We start from the raw sequence: 22,437 nt of genomic DNA, 5'->3' as shown, positions 1-22,437 counted from the left end.
TTTTTCTTACTATCTGACTTAAAATCAGATACATCTTTCCTGTTTTAGGTCATTTAGAATTGTTCTATAATTATTTTAAAATTATTTATATTTTCCAAATGTTTGATTAATGAGGGTTTATTTTTTAGGTATTTTATTACTTTCTGAAATGTACCGTATGTATACCGAAAGTTTGACTTTGCAGAAAGTCGTAAAAATGTCTTAATCTCATTATTGTGGCTTTTGGCAATTATAAATAACTGACCTAAAATGGTGAATGTTTATTCTGATTTTTTTTGTCTGATATTGAGGAATAAAAATGTAAATGTGTCTTTTTATATAGTGTATAGAAACATCTAGTTTTAACTGTAGATTATTCTTTATATATGGAAACGCATATAATGTTTTTTGGCAAGGATTGTCGATGTGCTTGCTGACAGTCACTTGTCACATCTGCTTTTGTACTAATACTCTCCTTACACATGTATCTGTCTAACCAGAGCTCTGTTATTGCATCTGAACATTGCTGAAACCCTTTCGGCGTTTTATGGTGTTGGGGTCTCTGGGTGAATATGTCCTTTTGGGGTTTTTAATTGGTTGACAGAAGAAGTAGCTCACCAGTTTGCCGTAAGAGTGTACTTCTGTGTCAGCCAATGTGTGTTTGAAAAGTGGTTGTAAAAGGTAAGTGATGGAGGATGTGCTTCTAAGCAATGCCCTTTATATAGGATAAGTCTTCAGTATGAGATTGGTGGGGCTGCTAAACTAGTCACCCTTGCCAGGCTCCTATGTGGCACATGCTACACAGTGGATGGAGCAGAAAGCACAGCGTGGCTCTCACATAGGCGCATTACCCATTGAAGTAAATAGATCCAGCATGGCAGATTTGACACGATGGGCAGAGTTGTCTGCTTTCACCTTGGCAAGCAATTGATCAGTATCGGTGCCAGTTGTGGCACCCCACCCATCTCATATCAATGATCATTTACATACATTACCTGGAAAAGCTCTTTAATTTGAGTACTTGCGTTTTTAGCCCTTTGAATGGGATGTTGACATGTACATTAAAAGAGTTTTGGAACTTTCATAGAACTTCATTGAATGCAGGCAGATCACCATAGTGAAAATAATAATTGTAAGGTATTTTATCCATCCTTTAGAATTTTTGTGCCCTCCTCAGTGAATGTTTGTCAGCCGCTTTAATAAAGACTGCAGATCCCATTAAAGTCAATAGCTATATTGTCGTCTTGCTTCCCTGGGGTTGGCTGAGTGTCCTATGTTCTGAATGGGTAGAGGGGAGATAGACTAATATATATATAGATATTTCTGGCTATCTATATTAACACTGATGTTGGTTTCAGCTATTCAAATGCAATCACATAGCTGTAAAAACATAGACTAGCTTATTACACTCATCGTCTTTACCAATATTCCTTTGGTGAAAATATGGAAGCCTGACCTGTCCCAAAAATATATATAGTTTAAACTTATACTTTTATTCCTAAATTTCCAATGTACATGGAGTAGTCTGGGCTGTTTGCCATGGTTGTCTGCATACTATGGCCATTGTATTTTTGTCTCTGTTTCTATTATGGTTTTTGCATGTAGTCTGGGGAGCTGCTGTACATACATTGCCATGTGGATTTAGATAAATGAGCAGCGTCTCCATCTATTTTTCCCACTAATTCACCTTTATCTGCAACACCTTCTCTAAGCCAGATGAAGAAGAGGAAAGAGACTTATGCACTATTACTGTTTAGGTGAATAGTTTAGTGGATGTAATCTATACAGACTAGTTGAAAGGGGTTGTCCGGGAATATATATTTTTTTATATATATGGCAGTGGGGCTTTAAAACAATACACCTCTTATACTTGTCTTTTACCACCCTCCCATTCAGCTGCGGTGCTGCCCACTACTGCTGGCCTCTGTTTGTATGAGGTTGATTAGCATATTTTTGTGATTTTTCAGTTTTTAGAGACTAAACAAAACAGGTTGGCATCCCGACTAAAACCTGGTACTCGTACTGATGAAGGCAGGTGGCTGAGGTTGCGGCATCGCCCCCCAGCAAAATATAATCTTACATTTTTCTGTTCCTGGACAACCCCATTAAAGTGAATTTGACAGTTAAACTAACTAAACTGCAGTGCAACTATCCCTATATTGCTCCTACACATGCCTGTAAATTTCCACAGGAATGAGAGAGATGCTGGCTGTGTGTGACTGGAGACTCCCTCATTCCTCCCTCATTCTTTTCAGCGAGTCAAACACTGCCAGCTTCTCTCTTATTCCTGAGGGAGGGGGAATGAGGCAGCTGAGCCTCTTAAGAGAAAGCACACCCTTTGTCTGTCAGGGAGCTGGTGGTGCGGCTAAACTGGAACAACGTGATTATGCCGGACTCAGCTCAAAGGAAAGGCAATGATTGGACCCACATGGGGTCATTTGCATAGATGGTGAGTCCATTTTGCAAAGGGACTGTAGGCATGGGGAGGAACAATATTGGGTTAGCTTTACTACTGTATAATAGCAGTTTTTAAAGATTTGATTAGTGTGGGTTAGCTTAACTAACAGGTTCCCTTTAAATATACATTATAAAAGGACTCTCCATACAGACCAGTATTTATAGGAAGCTCTACTAGACATGTCTCAAATTTTATAGTAGGTTTACAAAATGATACATCTAAATGGTTTTTATAAACTGCATGTCAAAATCTGTGCCTGACATCCGCTTTTGATGTGAATTTTCTAGTGTACAATGTGTGTATAATATACAGTAGCTGCGTGACATACCCTTATTTTGATATGTGTCTGTATGCAGATGCACATGAATCGGTTGCATTCAGTGTATTTTTTATATAGGTTTTTATGTTTATATGATTTCTAGATGCTGCATTTAAAATTCTTCACCCTAAGACGGTTCCACGCTTTTTCAGGCTGAACAGTAATAACGCCTTACTTGAGTTCCTTCTTCAGGTAACCTGTAGCATCCTAGTCTATCGTGTCTTCTGATTTTGTGTTGGTTATATGTGTAGATTCATGGTAAGCGTGTGTCTTACTTTTCAGGGAACGCCAGAAATAAAAGAGCATTACATCGACTCAAAGAAAGACGTTGATCGGCACCTGAAGGCTGCGTGTGAGCAGTTTATTCAGCAGCAGAGCAAGATCTTTGTGGAGCCATTAGAGGATTTCATGACAAAGGTAGATTTTCTTTGGATTTGGTCAATGAAGTACCGTATATACTTGTGTATAAGCCGAGTTTTTCAGCACAAAAGATGTGCTGAAAAACGTCCCCTCAGCTTATACACGAGTCACAGGTCATTTAAAAAATACTTTAAAAAAAAAAAAAACGTATATACTCCCCCTCCGGTGGCCCTGACCTGCAGCGCTGCTCCCCCGATGTCCGCGCGGGTCCTCTTCTGGCTTTGGTGCCCGTCTTCTGTCTTCACTAACTTCGTGCCGGCGCCGCCATGTTTTTCCTCCAGGCGGCACCTAGTATGGCGGCGCCCGGCACGAAATTAGTGAAGACAGAAGACGGGCGCCGAAGCCAGAAGAGGACCCGCGCATACATCGGGGGAGCAGCGCTGCAGGTCGGGGCCACCGGAGGGTGAGTATATAGGTTTATTATTTTCTTTTTAATGCTGGGCTGGCTGTATACTACTGGGGGCAGTGCTGTATACTACTGGGGGCAGTGCTGTATACTACTGGGGGCAGTGCTGTATACTACTGGGGGCAGTGCTGTATACTACTGGGGGCAGTGCTGTATACTACTGGGGGCAGTGCTGTATACTACTGGGGGCAGTGCTGTATACTACTGGGGGCAGTGCTGTATACTACTGGGGGCAGTGCTGTATACTACTGGGGGCAGTGCTGTATACTACTGGGGGCAGTGCTGTATACTACTGGGGGCAGTGCTGTATACTACTGGGGGCAGTGCTGTATACTACTGGGGGCAGGCTGTATACTACTGGGGGCAGGCTGTATACTACTGGGGGCAGTGCTGTATACTACTGGGGGCAGGCTGTATACATACTGGGGGGGGGGGGGGTTTGTGACCAATGCATTTCCCACCCTCGAGTCAATAGGTTTTCCCAGTTTTTGATGGTAAAATTAGGGGTCTCGGCTTATACTCGGATCGGCTTATACTCGAGTATATATGGTATATGATTCCATGCAGTATTTTACTATATGTACCTTGTAGACCAAATTACAAGAAAGTAGAGTGTCTTTTAGAAATGTCTTAAGAAGTCCTCGAAAATAGACCATCCCAACCATTAGACTCCCTGTGGAGGTTAATGGACTGCTGGCTGGGCTAAAAATACCTTTAATTTTCCCCATTAAATACTTGCTGTTTTTTTTTCTTGAGAAAACTTCTCAAACCATGCAGGAACATATATAAATAGATCTTCTCTGTCGTCTCTGATCAGTAGGAGGTTGTCTTCTAAGAGCTTTTCAGGAGGTTCTCATTTGCCTACATTTAATGTCACCCTTACAATTTTTTATTTTTATGTGCGAAAGTAGCAGAAAGACAAAACTACAGCCAGTAAATGGCTTATATAGTATAGTAATATATTGTATAACAGAAAATTATTATACCACATTAGATAAGTAGAATTTACCGATGTGAGTAGATCTGTTTATTGTCAAATGTATAGAGAAGGTGGTCACTAGCTAAAAGGCTGCTGCTTGTGATAGTATGCCACATTGTACTATAGCTTAGGCTGCATGCAGACGGCCGATATATACGTATAAATATTTGTTATCCTTGCTCTCCTTTATTCTAAAATCAACTTTTAAATTAGACTAAAAAGACTGAAAGGCTACTTACACAGTCCCCAGAGACCCTCCCTGCTGCAGGTTCACAGACTGTTATACTGTCTCTCTGCACTTCCCTCTCCCTCTGTGCGATGTAATCTCACTGCAGCACAGGAGGTTTCAGCACACAGTGCTCCTGCATAGTGTAACAGCCTGTGTATAGGCTCCATTGAGGGGCTCTGGGAACTGTCTCTGGACCCTTTTAGACTCATTAGCATAATTCTAAAAGTTACTTTTATTGGGAAGTAAGCCATGATAACTAATATAAGAAGATTACCACAGTCACAGCGCCTGGATCTAGGAATTCGTGTCCCTGATTTATCGTGATGGATTTTCATGGTAGATTTTCTTTAAAGGTTGACGATTGTGGTGTCATAGTAATACCACATTATACTATAGCTAAAAGATGCATGATTGTGATGTCATAGAAATTGCACATTGATCTAAAGCTTGAAGGACATCTACCACTAAAGTTAAACTAAATTATACTACAGATGCTTAACTATACTCCTCTTCACATCTATCCTGGCACTGGTGGCCTTTAAGCTTGACACACCGGGATCAGCTGAAAAAAAAAATGAGTTGGAAAATGGAGTTTGGAGCGATCCCTGCATGTCAAGCTAAAAGAAAACAAGCGCCAGGATCAAGGTGGAGGAGCCTAGGTGAGTATATGTAGTTTAATTTTATGTGTAGTGGTAGATTTTTCTAGTAATTCCACATTGTACTGTAGCTTAAAGTCTGCTGGTTGTGATGTCATAGTAATTCCACATTGGGGATTGTGATGTCATAGTAATAGCACATTGTACTGTAGCTTAGACTGTGGATTGTGATGTCATAGTAATAGCACATTGTGCTGTAGCTTAAACACTGTGGATTGTGATGTCATAGTAATAACACATTGTACTGTAGCTTAGAGACTGCGGATTGTGATGTCATAGTAATAGCACATTGTACTGTAGCTTAAAGACTGCTGATTGTGATGTCATAGTAATAGCACATTGTGCTGTAGCTTAAAGACTGTGGATTGTGATGTCATAGTAACAGCACATTGTGCTGTAGCTTAAAGACTGTGGATTGTGACGTCATAGTAATAGCACCTTGTATTGTAGCTTAAGACTGTGGATTGTGATGTCATAGTAATAGCACCTTGTACTGTAGCTTAAAGACTGTGGATTGTGATGTCATAGTAATAGCACATTGTACTGTAGCTTAAAGACTGTGGGTTGTGATGTCATAGTAACAGCACATTGTACTGTAGCTTAAAGACTGCGGATTGTGATGTCATAGTAATAGCACATTGTACTGTAGCTTACAGACTGTGGATTGTGATGTCATAGTAATAGCACATTGTACTGTAGCTTAAAGACTGTGGATTGTGATGTCATAGTAATAGCACATTGTACTGTAGCTTAAAGACTGTGGATTGTGATGTCATAGTAATAGCACATTGTACTGTAGCTTACAGACTGTGGATTGTGATGTCATAGTAATAGCACATTGTGCTGTAGCTTACAGACTGTGGATTGTGATGTCATAGTAATAGCACATTGTACTGTACCTTACAGACTGTGGATTGTGATGTCATAGTAATAGCACATTGTACTGTAGCTTAGACTGTGGATTGTGATGTCATAGTAATAGCACATTGTACTGTAGCTTAAAGACTGCGGATTGTGATGTCATAGTAATAGCACATTGTGCTGTAGCTTAAAGACTGTGGATTGTGATGTCATAGTAATAGCACCTTGTATTGTAGCTTAGACTGCTTATTGTGATGTCATAGTAATAGCACATTGTACTGTAGCATAGACTGCTTATTGTGTTGTCATAGTAATTCCACATTGGGGATTGTGAGGTAATAGCACATTGTACTGTAGCTTAGACTGTGGATTGTGATGTCATAGTAATAGCACATTGTACTGTAGCTTAAAGACTGCTGATTGTGATGTCATAGTAATAGCACATTGTATTGTAGCTTAAAGACTGGATTGTGATGTCATAGTAATAGCACATTGTACTGTAGCTTAAAGACTGTGGATTGTGATGTCATAGTAATAGCCCATTGTACTAGAAGTGTTTCAGCATGAAATTGATCACCATAGGCAAGTATTGGTGGTAGTCTGTACAGTGTGATAGCCACCAGTCTGTGCGGAGGACTGACGCGTGTTTCAATTCCATGTTTTTAATAGGATTTTATCAGTCTCATGTCTAAAGGGGAAATTTTCTCTACAAAAATTTACATAGCATTTTACAGTCCATATCCTGTTAGTTTTCTGCTGGAGATATGCTCTCTCGGTAGAATAGGAGAAATGTCTGCGCTTGCACACCTCTTTAATGAATATACACGTATTACACGCAGGGTGATATATTTTTACCTGGTTCTCATTGTGACTTGCATTCCCTGTATTCTTAGTGGGTATGTTGCTTTTTATTACCTGAAACCGATAAAAAGAGCTGATGACCTATTAAATTCAGTGGGAGAGGAATGGGATGGAAGATTTGGTATACTGCACTCTTATAAGTGTAATAACCTGCTGATTGTGAGGTCAGAGGAATGCTACCGTACATTGCATTATACTTTAGCCAGTCACTCAGCCATCATGTACCTATAACTATGATATTCACATAACAATAATAAGGAATTCTAGAGCATTACCAAACACTAAGGATGGGGTGTAAACTGTTTGGGAGATGTTTTGCACACCTTTGAACTGTGGCTTGTGTTTGCAGTCCCACAAGTGAGCAGCAGGGGGCAGCCTCTCGCTTTAGGATGCTCTCAGCAGTATGATTCTCATCATTGCACATGACACATGGGTACATCGGTACTGGATTATCGATGATTAGTTTGTCCTGCGTTAGCCAGTTTTTTAAAATTGTTTTTAAGATTTTTTTTTTTGTCTTAATTGGATTTGAATAGCAAAATCTAAGGAAGACTACTTTTCACCCCTTCTTCCAGGTCCCTGTAACTTTAGATGTTACTACTACTACATATAGTTTTTCCTGCGCACATTTCTATCTTTCGGCTCTCTGCCTTTCGACCCTTCTTCAGCTATGGATGCTCCCATATATTTCTGTGGCTCTGATATTTGGAATTACCTGATCTGCATTTTCCTCTTTCTTGTCTCCATATAGTAAGCATTGTGTATATATAATATTACATCCCAATTTGGCAGTGGCACTCCCTCCTCAGCAGCCTACCATCAAACACATCTACTTGCTGCCAGCACTAACAATTCATAATCCATAAAAAATCACATACAATATTGACCCTTCCGTAATCTGTAGATGCAGTCCCTATTTCTGCTCCACACATGAGCACCCCCTTTCCCCTTAGTCTTATCTGTAACTCACACCCCTGTCTCTAGGACGGTTCCATTGCCTCTCTCCTCTTATAGAAATCAATTATCCAGCCGCCCAATCAATCATTTACACAAATCTCATGGAAACGCTGTGAAAGAAGAGAAAATCCACTGCAGAGATTGATCTGCGGTGTGGATGTAAAGTCTGGAGCGTGTCTCCTTGTGCTACAATTTTATCATAGAACCAGCGTCAGCATCGCACACAATAAATTGTGCAGAAACCACACAAAAGGGGTTTGCAACAAAAACACACACAATTACATTATATACTCAAGTATAAGCTGACCCGAATATAGTATATAACATATTAGCTACCTTTCTAATTTTACCACAAAAAAAGGGTGAAAACCTATTGATTCCAGTACCTAGGGTGGGAAGCGCATTGGTCACAGCCTCCCCCAAGTGAGTAGCGCTTCTGCCTTGCAGCACTGGGGTCCTGGGTTCGAATTCGACCGAGGTCAACATCTGCAAAGAGTTTGTATGTTCTCTCCGTGTTTGCGTGGGTTTCCTCCGGGTACTCCGATTCCTCCCACAATCCAAAACATACTGTTAGGTTGTTTAGATTGTGAGCCCCATGGGGACAGGGACCAATTTGACATGCTTTGTGCAGCGCTGCGTAATCTGTGTGCGCTATATAAATAAAGAATTATTATTATTATAGCCGGCCAGCCCCCTGCTCCCCCCAGTATATAGCCTGCCAGCCCCCTGCCCTCCAGTATATAGCCAGCCCACAGCCTCCTCCAGCTTAATTTTCAATTATTTATCAATTAATTATTTAATTATCAATTATTTAAATTATGCTAATGACGCCATTGGGGCATTTGATACATTAAAACTGCCCCTCTCCCACTGTGAGCTGAAACGCCCTCTGCTGCAGTGAGATTACATCAGGCAGGGGGAGGGGGGGGGAGCAGAGGGGAGGGTGAGTGTATCAAGCTGTGATCCTATAGCATGGAGGGGCTCTGGAAACGCCCACAGGAGGCCTTCTGGCTAATTAGCATAATTGTAAAAGTAAATTTTAGAAAGAAGGCGGCCACGGAAAACAAATATAAGATTAACACAAAAACAGTGCCTGGGTCTTTGTAAGTGTCCTTTAGTTTATACATGCTTGATTTACTTTAATAATAACAATGATAGGCTCATCTGGAGCTTTAGGGTGCGTACGCATTTTCAAACACATCACAACAGCTGTGAAGAAGAGATTTGCCTTATTATGTCAATGTCAATATTGAGTTTACAAATGAATGCGTTAATGCATGCGTTTTGTAAACACAATGTTGACAGCAATGTTATTGGACAAATCTCCTCTTCTCGGCTGTTGTGATATGTTTGAAAACGCATGCGTTTAAAAATATTTTTGTTACATTCATTACCGTTTTGGGTTTCTGGGCCTCCTCTCTGTGCACTCCATAATGGAATGAAGGAAATGTGCAGACTGTCAAACATATGCTTCTTTTTTGTACTATAACACTAACTATTGCCTATTTTTTTTTAATATAGGTGACTGCTTTGAAGACTATGGCTACTCAGGGTGGTCCCAAATACAGCCTGTCACAGCAGCCGTGGGCACAGCCAGGTTTGTCGCTGTTCTAATACACATCTTCACAGGAGATATCTCCCGCACTATGGCAGAGGGGGGTCTGATTGTGGCCTGGGAACTTTCTTATAATTCATGTGATAAGAGTGTTGTCACATGTTAGCGCTTTGACTCCGCTTAGAAAAGGAAACAAAACGCGCAGGGCTCAGCCCAATCACATATGCATTTCAGTAACCAGCACATGGTGTCTTTCATTTAGACAATACAAGACACCAGGTGCTAGTTGCCGATCTCATGCGCTCTGCTGCATGAACAGCTCTGGTATATGCCACAGTTTTTAGAGACTTCCAAGGGAACCTGTCACCACATTTTCACATATATAGCTAATGACAGGTTCCTATAGAGCCACATTAACTACCTGACACCTTTCTTTTAGCTATAAATAGTTTCCCTCACATGTCCATAATTGAACTTTCTTACTTTACCTGGCATCTGAGGGGCATGTCCTACTCTTCCAGCCCCACCCATCTACTCCTCCCCATGTTCCGTGCCTCTTCTCAACATGTCATGTGACCAGAATGACATCATCACAGGTCCTTTAGCCTCCTAACATTAGCAAACTGTACACCATGCATACGATTATATCTGATCACATTAAATCACAGCAGCCTCCATGGACTTCTGCTCCTCCCCATCCTCCCTGCAGATCTAACAGGACCTTTGATTATGTCATCCTGGTCACATGACTTTAAGTGCCCAATGATGTAACAGAGCTCTCCATACAGCAGAATAGAATAACCTGTCAATCAGGAACAAGGAGCAGGGCAATGTAAGGAACATTTACTATGCTGGAATCACATCCGGGGAGCTGCATATAAGCTTACAAAGTGATTTTTGGAACATTGCAGGCATGGAACCATTTTAATAAAGTCTCTATTTTGGGTGGGTTCATTTGCATGACAGGTTCTCTTTAAGATCTGGAATGCTGAGTAAAATGGCAGTTTTAGTACCTCAGTCACATGTGAAGGATCACCGTCCCCCACACTTCTCTCCTGTCTTCTAAATTATCTTTTACCTTCTGGCTGTCTGCCCAACTAGAAGTGACACGTTTCCAGGCTTTTGTGATTTTCCACTGTGTTCTCAGAGTAATGGAAAACAATACTGAAATACAAATCATATTGTTAGACATTTCTGGAGACCGTGGCTCTGGTAACTGTAAATAATGCTTTTATTATTTGGCTGTATGTTTAGCTGTAGATACAAGATGCCCCGGGCAGTAAATGTATAGACTGTATAGGAAATACTAGAGAGAATAATCCCCTGAGGCCGCATTCACACACTGCGCTAGAATAGCACTTCGAAATGTGAAACAAGTGCGGGTGGGGGGTTCTCCCAATCGCATATGGGTGTAGACCTAAACCCATGCAATGTGGAATGAGCACCAAGTATTTTGCCAGGAAACGGTAAAAACCAAACAGGAAACTAAAAACTCCATGTGTGTCACCACCCTCAGGGAGGCAGAGTTTTTTTTGCTAATTTTTTGCTCTCCACCTACAGAAATCCATAACTTTTTCATTTTTCTGTGTACAGAGCTGTGTGAGGGCTTATTTTGTGTGCAACAAATTTTACTTTTCCATGGCGTTATTTATTATTCCATGCTGTGGACTGGGAAGCTGGAAAAATTGGAAAAAAAAAGTGTTTGCGTCACCTTCTTGTGGGCTCAGTTTTTACGACTTTCACTGTGCGCTCCAAATAACACCTCTACTTTATTCTTTGGTTCAGTATGATCACTGCTATACCAAATTTATACAGTTATACAAGTTTATATAGGTTTTATTGGGTTTTAACACATTTTCAAAAGTTAAACGATTGTGTACGAATTTATTTGATGTAAAATGGTGTAAAAGTTGCTTTTCAGACTTTTGGATACCATTTTCCATTATGTATAAAAGTAGCATTTAGCTAGCAAGTAGCGTTTTCCGTTATGTGGTTCACTGCTAGAAATAACCGTTTTTATATTTTGAGATGTGGCGTGTCTGTGATTTTCACTGTTTATTATGTTTCATATCAGTTCTAGGGCAAGAAGGTGATTTGAACTTTTAGGTTTTTTACTTTTTTTCTATTATTTTGAAACTTTTTTTTTTTTTACTATGGCATTTTGCACAGTACTCATTACAATGAGCCACTGGCTCATTGTAATGAATCTGCAGAAACCAGACAGCCTCGGGTCTGACAAATAAGGTGGTATGGAAACCCATGCGATCGGTGACCTGAACCCAGTGTCTTGCAACAAAACATTGCAATACGCTTAGTTCTGGTTCGGTCCCTTGTGTTTCCATGGAAACGCATACTCCAGCGCTGCATTTGACTGCACCCTGAAAATTTGAAGTGGTGGCATCTCCTGTTACAAATTTCACTAGTCTCTTCTTCCTCTTCCAGTCTCTATATGAGTATTTTCTATAATTTTTCTAATAAAATATCAGGAGGAAGATACAAGAAATTCTATTTTACGTTCTCTGTGTTGTGGACACTTGAACAGAAGTCCTTGTCACAGCATTGCGGCTACCACTGTAATAAGAGGCTACGGTGCTGATGTGAACAGAGCCTTGGGTTATAGCGGAGTCTTTCAGGCCTTTGTTTGACATTCTCCTATAGTTGTACTTCTCTTTGATGGTTCTTAGGATTTTACTTTATGGCTCATTGTTGAATCTGTCTTTGTTCCCCAGTAAAGATTAATGACCTGGTGTCTTCCACCTACAAGACCATAAAAACCAAACTGCCGGTGACACTGCGGAGCATGTCCCTTTACCTGGCTAACAAAGACACAGAATTCATTCTCTTCAAGCCAGTCCGGGTGAGTATTCTCCCAGAGCTAACAGTATCCTGCTCTTTATGGGCTTCTGATTTTACAACCCTTTATCCTAAGACCGGCTTCTGATTTATGAGCGGTTTTTGTAAAACTGACACCTTTCAGTGTGGTGGGTTTCACATTTTTTTTTCTTACTGTATCTTTACATTGATATGGACCATAAAGTCCTCAACTGATTGAAGCCATTGTCATTTCTAGCAGATGCCTCATTGCAGTTTTATTTCACTGTACATTTCCATCTGTAACCTTCAAAATGAATGTATACCTTCCAAGGAGGCAGATGTACCAGAGCCTACAACTCTACATGTACAAGGATGGGGATTTTGGCCGTGTGCTTGCTCTTGTTCCTGTGGCTAGCACAGGGCCCCATGTATGTCCGTGGGTTAATACACGTGGTCTGTGAACCTAACACACTGATGACAAATGGGCACTACCCACAATTGTTTTTTTTTTAATAGAGAGATCAAGTAAGCAAATCCCAGCCAGGAGTGCATTGTCTCATAGGAACTCTAACTTGTTTTATTATTTTTAACCATTCCCTGCACATTTCCTATTTAACAAGTATACAATGAGGCTATGTTTAAAACATTATGGACGTCCATCACATGCAATAATTCGGATTAAACTGTATTAGCAATTACCACTAACATGTGCCCTCCTTTAATACAAGATTTTTAATCATTGTATTTCTTTTATGTCATATTGTTACAGAACAACATTCAGCAGGTCTTCCAGAAAATCCACATGCTGTTGAAAGAAGAATTCAGCAGTGAGGATTTACAGATTATCGCTTGTCCTTCAATGGAGCAGGTACACTTACTGAAGGGCTATTGTGCAGGGATAATCCAGGCACATTACCTTCACTGACAACATAGAAAGGTTTCTCCTACATTTTCTGTCTAGGCTACACTTATGTCACTTCTAGTGTTCATGCATTTACAAGCTATTGAGCATTTACATACCTTCATTTGTACATTTGTAGACTTTATACGCTTCACATTATCCTCTGTGTCATATCATACTCTACCTCAACACTTACACCCTGTTATCTTTAAGTAAAATGTAACTCAGAGCTTCATACACCCCAATAGAGCAGTGGTGGCGAACCTATGGCACGAGTGCCAGAGGCGGCACTCTGAGCCCTTTCTGTGGGCACCCAGGCCATCACTCCAGCATGAAGTTCACCAGACAGGACTCAAAGAATCTTCCTGCAGAACCTTCCTACAATGATAGATGAATTTGCCCTCTTCCTTTCAACTGTGTTGGTGTCCATAGGAGGCTGAACGATTGAAAGTTGTCAAAGAACAAGGAGAAATAAATTACTGCTTAAATTGCTGTGCTGGCACTTTGCAATAAATAAGTGGCTTTTGGTTGAAGTTTGGGCACTCGGGCTCTAAAAGGTTCACCATCACTGCAATAGAGGCTCGACATGTGCAGAGTTCATACAGACCACACAGGCTTATGTCTATGTCTACAAGAAGGTACCTTCCTAAAACTACTTGAACAAAACCAAGAATAGTTTTTTTTAATCTACAGATGTATAGACTTTCTTTTAAAGGGTTATGACACCATATTATATATTTTTACTTATTTCGAAGGCATTTAGATAAGTAATTTCTGCTATTAGCATTTATTAAAAATTATGCTACCAAAAACATTCAGACATGTGCATGTGTGCATTTATCTCATGAAGTTTCTTCACTGCCGCTGCTTGCAGCCCCAATAGAAGGTCATGAGCGCAGTAATTCAGTAAATGCTGCTAAAGCTCCAGATACCTGAACTTCAATTGCAGTGGCAAGCTTTAGCAAAGAAGGAACTACCCGCTCCACATCAGGTTAATTTATGGTCCATTTATGTGATGCATGATGGCACTGTGAACTCCTGCTCTGTGTCATTGTCAGGATTGGGATGTGAAACTGACCACAAGACCCTAAACTGTGACTGGGGGCTGAAATAATTGGCCCTCTTAAAACTGTGTGTTCTGTGCACCTGAATGGCGGGGGGTGCTGTGATGTCAGTGACGATAAATATAAAAAAAGCGTTTTCTATAAAATCAGAAATTAAATGATAAATCTCTAAAAAAAAAAATTTTTATATATACACTCACCGGCCACTTTATTAGGTACACCATGCTAGTAACTGGTTGGACCCCCTTTTGCCTTCAGAACTGACTCAATTCTTCGTGGCATAGATTCAACAAGGTGCTGGAAGCATTCCTCAGAGATTTTGGTCCATATTGACATGATGGCATCACACAGTTGCCGCAGATTTGTCGGCTGCACATCCATGATGCGAATCTCCCGTTCCACCACATCCCAAAGATGCTCTATTGGATTGAGATCTGGTGACTGTGGAGGCCATTGGAGTACAGTGAACTCATTGTCATGTTCAAGAAACCAGTCTGAGATGATTCCAGCTTTATGACATGGCGCATTATCCTGCTGAAAGTCGCCATCAGATGTTGGGTACATTGTGGTCATAAAGGGATGGACATGGTGATTAACAATACTCAGGTAGGCTGTGGCGTTGCAACGATGCTCAATTGGTAACAAGGGGCCCAAAGAGTGCCAAGAAAATATTCCCCACACCATGACACCACCACCACCAGCCTGGACCGTTGATACAAGGCAGGATGGATCCATGCTTTCATGTTGTTGACGCAAATTCTGACCCTACCATCCGAATGTCGCAGCAGAAATCGAGACTCATCAGACCAGGCAACGTTTCTCCAATCTTCTACTGTCCAATTTCGATGAGCTTGTGCAAATTGTAGCCTCAGTTTCCTGTTCTTAGCTGAAAGGAGTGGCACCCGGTGTGGTCTTCTGCTGCTGTAGCCCATCTGCCTCAAAGTTCGACGTACTGTGCGTTCAGAGATGCTCTTCTGCCTACCTTGGTTGTAACGGGTGGCATTTTGAGTCACTGTTGCCTTTCTATCAGCTCAAACCAGTCTGCCCATTCTCCTCTGACCTCTGGCATCAACAAGGCATTTCCGCCCACAGAACTGCCGCTCACTGGATGTTTTTTCTTTTTCGGACCATTCTCTGTAAACCCTTGAGATGGTTGTGCGTGAAAATCCCAGTAGATCAGTAGTTTCTGAAATACTCAGACCAGCAATTCTGGCACCAACAACCATGCCACATTCAAAGGCACTCAAATCACCTTTCTTCCCCATACTGATGCTCGGTTTGAACTGCAGGAGATTGTCTTGACCATGTCTACATGCCTAAATGCACTGAGTTGCCGCCATGTGATCGGCTGATTAGAAATTAAGTGTTAACGAGCAGTTGGACAGGTGTACCTAATAAAGTGGCCGGTGAGTGTATATGCAAGTCCAAATTGTGGTTCCTTTTCCAACAGCAGAATCGGGCTGTGTCCTCCATTGCTTCCCTATTCAAGGGAATGAGGCAGAGCTGCAATATTGGATTCTACCCATGGACTAAAGTGACTCCATTATTGAGGATTAGATCTTTGACAAAATAATCAAAACAGTCCATTTATTTAGGAAACGTAGATATTTCTATGTTTATTGACTTATGCAGGGAGTTTTGTGACGTGACATACAATAAGGGTGTGTCCGCACTTTCAGTGTTTCAGTTGCAGTTTTTTGATGCCCCAACCTGGGAATGGAGTAAAAGTAGGAGGAGGAGCAGCACCTTTCAATTATTTGTCTCAACCCATCATCATCCACCCAGTATCTATACTCTTGTAGGCTATAGCGAGTGCACAGGCTCGGGGGTTAGGAACGCCCTGTGCCGGTCCACTCCACTGCCGGTCAGCACCGTGCATATACCACCCACCCCCCATTCACACGACTATTTGCCCTGGTGGTGGCGTAAAGGGCATAATTATCACAATGCCTGGAGGTTCCTTGGTGTTGCGATTATTTCATGGATTGTAAACCAGAAAACAGGCGCACAAGCCTCCGCAGATCTCCCCAATGTGTTAATGCACCCGGTTCCGAACTATTCCTAATTGGCGGCTCTGTCTGCGGTTTCTTGTAAATGGCTTTATTTACTATTGACTTGTATCACATCTTGGGGTGAGCCGTCCTCAGTTTCCATGGTAACACAGCAGCTTCCTATCTACACAAATAAAACTACTACAGCGGCATTTTCTCCTGAACGTCGGCGGCTCTTCTGGAGGAGATGTGTGTACTCATGCATGCAATGCAGTAGCCCATATCAAATGTGCATTATGCCGGGCAGCATGCAAAGCAAATCTACACACACACATTTTGTAGGAATGAATACATTTCAAGTAGCTAAAAATAAAACTTTCCCATCACTTAGCTCTGAGCAGAGGATCTGAAGAGGCGCTTGTTTTAATCTGTCATGTGCTGACAAGTGTGTTTCCTTCTCCTGCGTTTAGGTGAATCTATTGCTGTCCATGTCGAAATAGCTGAAGATGGCGTAACTTTTCCCATTTGTCTGGATGTTTCTGGGAGAACGAAAGCCGAAAGGCAGAAGTGATGTTCTGCAGGACACCGTGGGCCACTACAGAGATACATGCACAAGCAGAGGAGAACTGATGACTCCACGGTTTACCAAAGCACTTGTGTTCTCTGGACACTTGGTACATGTCCACATTGAAGCTCTGCACCTACCAGTCTGAAGTTACTGAAAGCCATTGCTCAGCCGGTGATACCCCCTTGCATTGACTCTTTTAAATCAAGATAGAATTGTGTACATTTATTTAAAATTTATTTTTACATTTATTAAAAAAAAAAAGAAAAAAAAAAAAATACAAATACACATTAAATATAATATGTAGATAACATGAACCCTGCGCTGTATATACTAAGGCACAAGTGAATTTCACTTTCTAGATCTAGTCAGGATGTATGCAAAGGGTTAAATAGGTGAGCTTCTACCTTGTTGTATGTAAGTGTAAGCACATCTGAGCTCTTTATAGAGTTTAGAAGAGAAAAAATAGCCAGCGTGCCTGCAAAAATGGTGCATAATACGGTCCTTTGTAGATGTTGGATAGTGATCTCACGCAGACCCTTAGGCTGGGGTCACACGATGCGTTTTGTTGGTGTTTAATGCATGCAGAGGAGACTTGCCTAAATACATTGTTGTCAGCATTGTGTTTACAAAACACAAGTGTTATCACACATGTAGAAGCGTTAACGCATGCGTTTGTAAACGCAATGTTGACAACGATGTAATTGGGCAAATCTACTCTTCTACTGTTAAAAAATGCATGCATTTAATGAAAGCAAAACATCACGTGTGACCGCAGCCTCAGAAGTAAATGGAGCTCATTCAAAGAGTTTTTTTTTCGGACCTCCATACTGTCAATGTATTATGGTCTGATTTGTACACTCTGAGGGTAGGGGAAGGAATTAATCAATAGGACCTTTACTATGATTAAAGTATAGGACGTGAGGGTCAAATCTGCAGATTGTGGCACAGAATTTGAAGTGGATTTTGGGGCTTGTTAACTCTCCTTTAACGTTTAAAGGGGTTGTACCTGATCTGTGGATAAAAAGAACGGACCCCGCAGTAAATGAGCTCAGGGGTCGTATTCTGAGTAGTTGAATGATGTAGCAGGTAGAACATGTGTCCATGCTCATTGCTCTGGTAACTCTGTCATTCCCTTCACTGCCTGTGAGCAGGCCAGAGATAGCCAAATTGTGGGCTCTGCTATTCCTGCCATTACCATAGTATTATTGAGTGAGAATGGCACCCCTGAACAGTCAGAGTATATTCTCGTTATTTTTGCGGGTCCTAACAGTTGGTATAGGACAGTGATGGCAAACCTTTTGGAGACAGAGTGCCCAAGCTACAACCAAAACCCACTTATATATCCCGAAATGCCCACATGACAATTTAAGCAGTAACTTATTGGACCCTGCTGTATCACAGGTTTTAATTGTATTGGCGTCCTCCAATATTGGAGTTCACCAATACAATTGAAAGATGGAGAACTGTGCACTGTAGCTTCCCACTAGGGTCCACTGCAGAGGAAGGATCAGGTAACCCAGAGCAGGAGCGCCAATGATAATCCATCTCTATCCACACCTTACCACTCCTCATGTAGTTCTGGCAGCCAAGGATGCTGCTTTAAAATAGCACTGAGCATGGCACGTCCTGGTCTGTATTGGACCACAGGAGAAAGCCTTGAGTCCTATCTGGCAAACTCTAAATTGGGGTGAAGGCTTGGGTGCCCACAGAAAGGGCTCTGAGTGCCACCTCTGGCACCCGTGCCATAGGTTCGCCACCACTGGTATAGGAGATAACAACTCTTTTAAATACATGATGGTAAGTGTCTGCCTATAGCTGTGCCTGGCAGAGGCAGATCCATCTGTAAACTGAAAGGACACATTTATAACAGAGTTCAGAGAACCAATATCTAACACTTGACGTCCCCAGGGATTTTCCTCCAGGAATATTGAAGTATCTTTTAATTAAGATTCCGCTAAATTAGTGTGGCTTTTTATTTCCCTTTTAGTACCAAAGTGAATAATGTCATCTGGGAGGGGGTAAACATTACTATACAGAATGCAATATGGCAAATGACCTTTAATCAGGAATATCTTGGCATATCAACACATTCAATATTGCAAAATGAGATTGTACTTTATTACTGGCGGGTAGCACGAGATCAGGTGTCTTTTCTTTTTGCTATTTGTATTGTATTGCTGATGCTTGGTTATAATTAGAAATATATAATTGTAAATCTTTACAAAACTGAAATTCATTTTAAGAGTAGCATTTTTAAGGATGTTTTTTTTTTCAACCTTTCAAATTGCTGCTTTGTGATATATGCACCGGAGGGAGACTATATAGAAGCTGCTACTCAATGATGGATGTATCTGTATTCCTGACCAGATATCAACCTTTCACTCCTTGTATACAATATAAAAGTATTTCAAGATATTATTCTAAAGCATCCTGGGAAAAAAATCTGTTACTTCATGCAAAATTATAATACCCAGGTAGGACACCTATTTTTATGAAGCCGTACAACTTGTTGTTTTTTTTTTTTTTTTTTTTTGGCTGACACACAGAAAAACTGATGTAGCATTTAGCTAACATTGCAATGAGACTGCTGGGTAAAAGAAGACTCATGATGTAGCGTGTTATTTCTTGTGTTAGAGCCATACAAGGTTCTCATGAGTGAATTATGGAAAGATGTCACTCTGTTTGAGGCTGCGTTTGCACATTAAGTGAGTACACAAGGTCTTCCAGTTGCTTTCCGTTCCCCATAGACTAAAATGGATCTTCCGTTACCTTCCATTATTTTATTGGAAAAAGTGCAGACTCCTGCGCCTTTTTTTCCACTGTACATGGCAGAAGATGCTCAATGCAGATGTGAGCTTAGCCCTTTGGCTCTACTATGCTCGATGAGATAACTTGGTGCCACTGTCAAGGCAGACACTTAAACACTTAGGGGCAGATTTACTTACCCGGTCCATTCGCGATCCAGGATTCGGGTCTTCCGGCCATTCACTAAGGTAGTTCCCCCGATGCCCACTAGGTGTCGCTGCTGCGCTAAATTCCATCGGAGTGCACTGAAGTTCACCAAGCCAGGCCGGGTGAAGGTAAGCAACGCTTTTTTTTTTTTTAAATGCGGCAGTTTTTCTGAATCGGTCGGGTTTTCGCACGGCCAGGCCTTCGATTTCCGTTGCCTGCACGCCGGCGCCGATGCACCACAATCCGATCGCATGCGCCAAAAACCCTGGGCAATTCAGGGAAAATCGTCGCAAAACTGAAAAATTCAGGTAACCCGCCGGAAAACCGCGATTCGGGCCCTTAGTAAATGACCCCCATTGTATCTGGCAGCAGACTTCTTACTCAACCCTCTCCACCACGAGAACCGAAGTGTATAATTCGCAGACAGGTTATGTAGCTATAATCTTCTGTATCTGGATCTGTCTCTTTTAGAGAAACTGTAGTTTGGCTACTGACAGCCAAATGTAAATCCGATGCCTAACGTATGGATCTGTAGTGACAATTTGCATTCAGCCTCTAAAAGAGACTCCTCTTAGTCAAAAAGTGACTCTTCTCTGCTCATTTGCGCACAACATTGGAGGTGATTTTTTACATAAGAGGGGTAGCTTATGAAATGTTCTTTCTAGAATTCCGAGGGTTCTGGTATTTTAGTGGGGGTAAAACCTGGTGACTGAGTACCTTTTAATATATCTTATTTTAAAAAATGCTTTTTTTCCCTCCACTTCTCAGGGTGCTTTCTTGAGGGTGCTTTGAGTCTTGTCTCCAATTGAAGCTGTATCCAACCTACAGTATAAGATGTTATAACATGAAAATAAATCATGATTAGCCATACCTTAGGGTACGGTCACACGTACCGCTAGAACAGCATTGTATGGGAGTGGGCCTCGGCCCAATCGCATATACATTTCTATGGAAACTCATGAGATCGGTAAGCAGAACCTAGTGTCTTGCATTAAAACAATACAAGACACCAGGTTCTAGTTATCAATCACTTGCATTTCCGTAGAAATGTATATGCGATCGGGCCAAGGCCCATCCCCTTACCCTGGCTTTGGGTCCGTAAATGCAGCACTAGCGGTACCTGTGACCGCACCCGTAGTGTAAACTATGGCTTTCAGGTTGTGTTAGAGTTAAATAAGTTGGATCCAGACGTAGAACTGTGTAGCTCCAGCGCCATCTGCAGATTACAACCAGCTGCTCTTGTAGAATAGCCTGATGAGGGCATGATGGGGACTCTGGGCTACACGGTCGATAATATTCACTGATTACTTTACATACTTATGTCTAGTGGCTGTGTAGCTGGAAAATGAGACTAATCATAGGACGCATGAGATGTGTGTTGCTGCACCCTAATATCTCTTCTTTTCCTGCATTTTCCATGTGTTTCCATTGTATCCTCGCTTCCCCTCCACATGAAATAGCAGGTATGAGTCTGCAAGGTTCCTCGTATGATGGCAGCTTATGCTGAAGGTCATTGATATCAGGGGGTTGCCCAGGTGTATAATCTGTTCATCACATTCTCTGTAACAGGTTTTGGGAGACAAATAGAAGAAATAAAGTGGCTGGAATCAGTATCTTATGACGACTGTCTATACCCCGTGCCTTGTAATATATGTATATTTACCTCCTTTTATATTGTGAAGCAAATTACTGTACATATATGATATGTTTTAATGCTGTTGTACAGGAAGATTGTAGTTATAAAGGAATTTATTTAATATTGGAGAGTTGTTATTATTTGGTTTTGTCATTTATAAAGTAAAAACCTTAAATTAAAAAATCAAATAAAGAATAAGATATGATTGACATGTAATCTCCTCTGTGTACAGTTTAGTAGGGGGTCAGGTAAATATTATGTACAAAGTTATGGAAGCAAATGTTTAAAATGGCTGAATAACTTTTATTAACTTTTTAAATAAAGGTGTTGCCTTCTAAGATGAGATGAGAGGTGGATTTTGTGGTTTCTCTCTTGTATTGATGTGAAAAAATGGAAGATGCTGAATCACAACCCTTGGCTCTATTCTCTATGGAGAGAGGAGGGCCGAGCAGTGCTCGCTTCTCCTCCTCTCCAGCGTGCCTGACGTGTGCCCGTACGGCTACAGACGGGCAGGCACACGTTAGTGGGCACAAGCCCTAATAGTCTACTAGTCTGCTTACAAGTTCCTCACTTTTTTTTAATTTTACTTTATATTGTTTATTCCATGAAAACAAGATTTTTAAAAATATTGAGCATAACAAAATAGCACATTCTCTAATTCACAGTTCTTAACAAAATACAGCATTTCACAGACATAATTCCAACCTGTCTCTATCAGTCCTGATGTACACAATTTTAACTGCTCCTGGATCTGATCGTAAATCTTCTGACTATGGTCAGAATCTTCTCATGAGTAGCTTCTCTTGTCTGCACACTGAAGTACACTCTGCC

At 41.2% G+C, this 22,437-nt stretch overlaps 1 protein-coding gene across 1 annotated transcript in view; it reads left to right on the top strand.

Annotated features, from left to right (window-relative positions):
• The window catches only part of COG3 (component of oligomeric golgi complex 3), a 53,248-nt gene extending 31,299 nt beyond the window's left edge, over positions 1 to 21,949 (top strand). The window contains exons 18-23 of the mRNA XM_072135247.1: positions 2,860 to 2,948; positions 3,039 to 3,173; positions 9,647 to 9,722; positions 12,410 to 12,537; positions 13,264 to 13,362; positions 16,921 to 21,949. Coding sequence (XP_071991348.1) covers positions 2,860 to 2,948; positions 3,039 to 3,173; positions 9,647 to 9,722; positions 12,410 to 12,537; positions 13,264 to 13,362; positions 16,921 to 16,950 — 557 coding nt within the window. The 3' untranslated portion in view covers positions 16,951 to 21,949. The remainder of the gene's footprint in view (positions 1 to 2,859; positions 2,949 to 3,038; positions 3,174 to 9,646; positions 9,723 to 12,409; positions 12,538 to 13,263; positions 13,363 to 16,920) is intronic.
• The last annotated feature ends 488 nt before the right edge of the window (positions 21,950 to 22,437 follow it).

This window comes from Engystomops pustulosus, chromosome 2, assembly GCF_040894005.1.
Source record: "Engystomops pustulosus chromosome 2, aEngPut4.maternal, whole genome shotgun sequence".
Taxonomy (NCBI): Eukaryota; Metazoa; Chordata; class Amphibia; order Anura; family Leptodactylidae; genus Engystomops; species Engystomops pustulosus.
The sequence above is the reverse complement of the archived record's forward strand: the minus strand, read 5'-3'. Positions and strand labels throughout refer to the sequence as shown.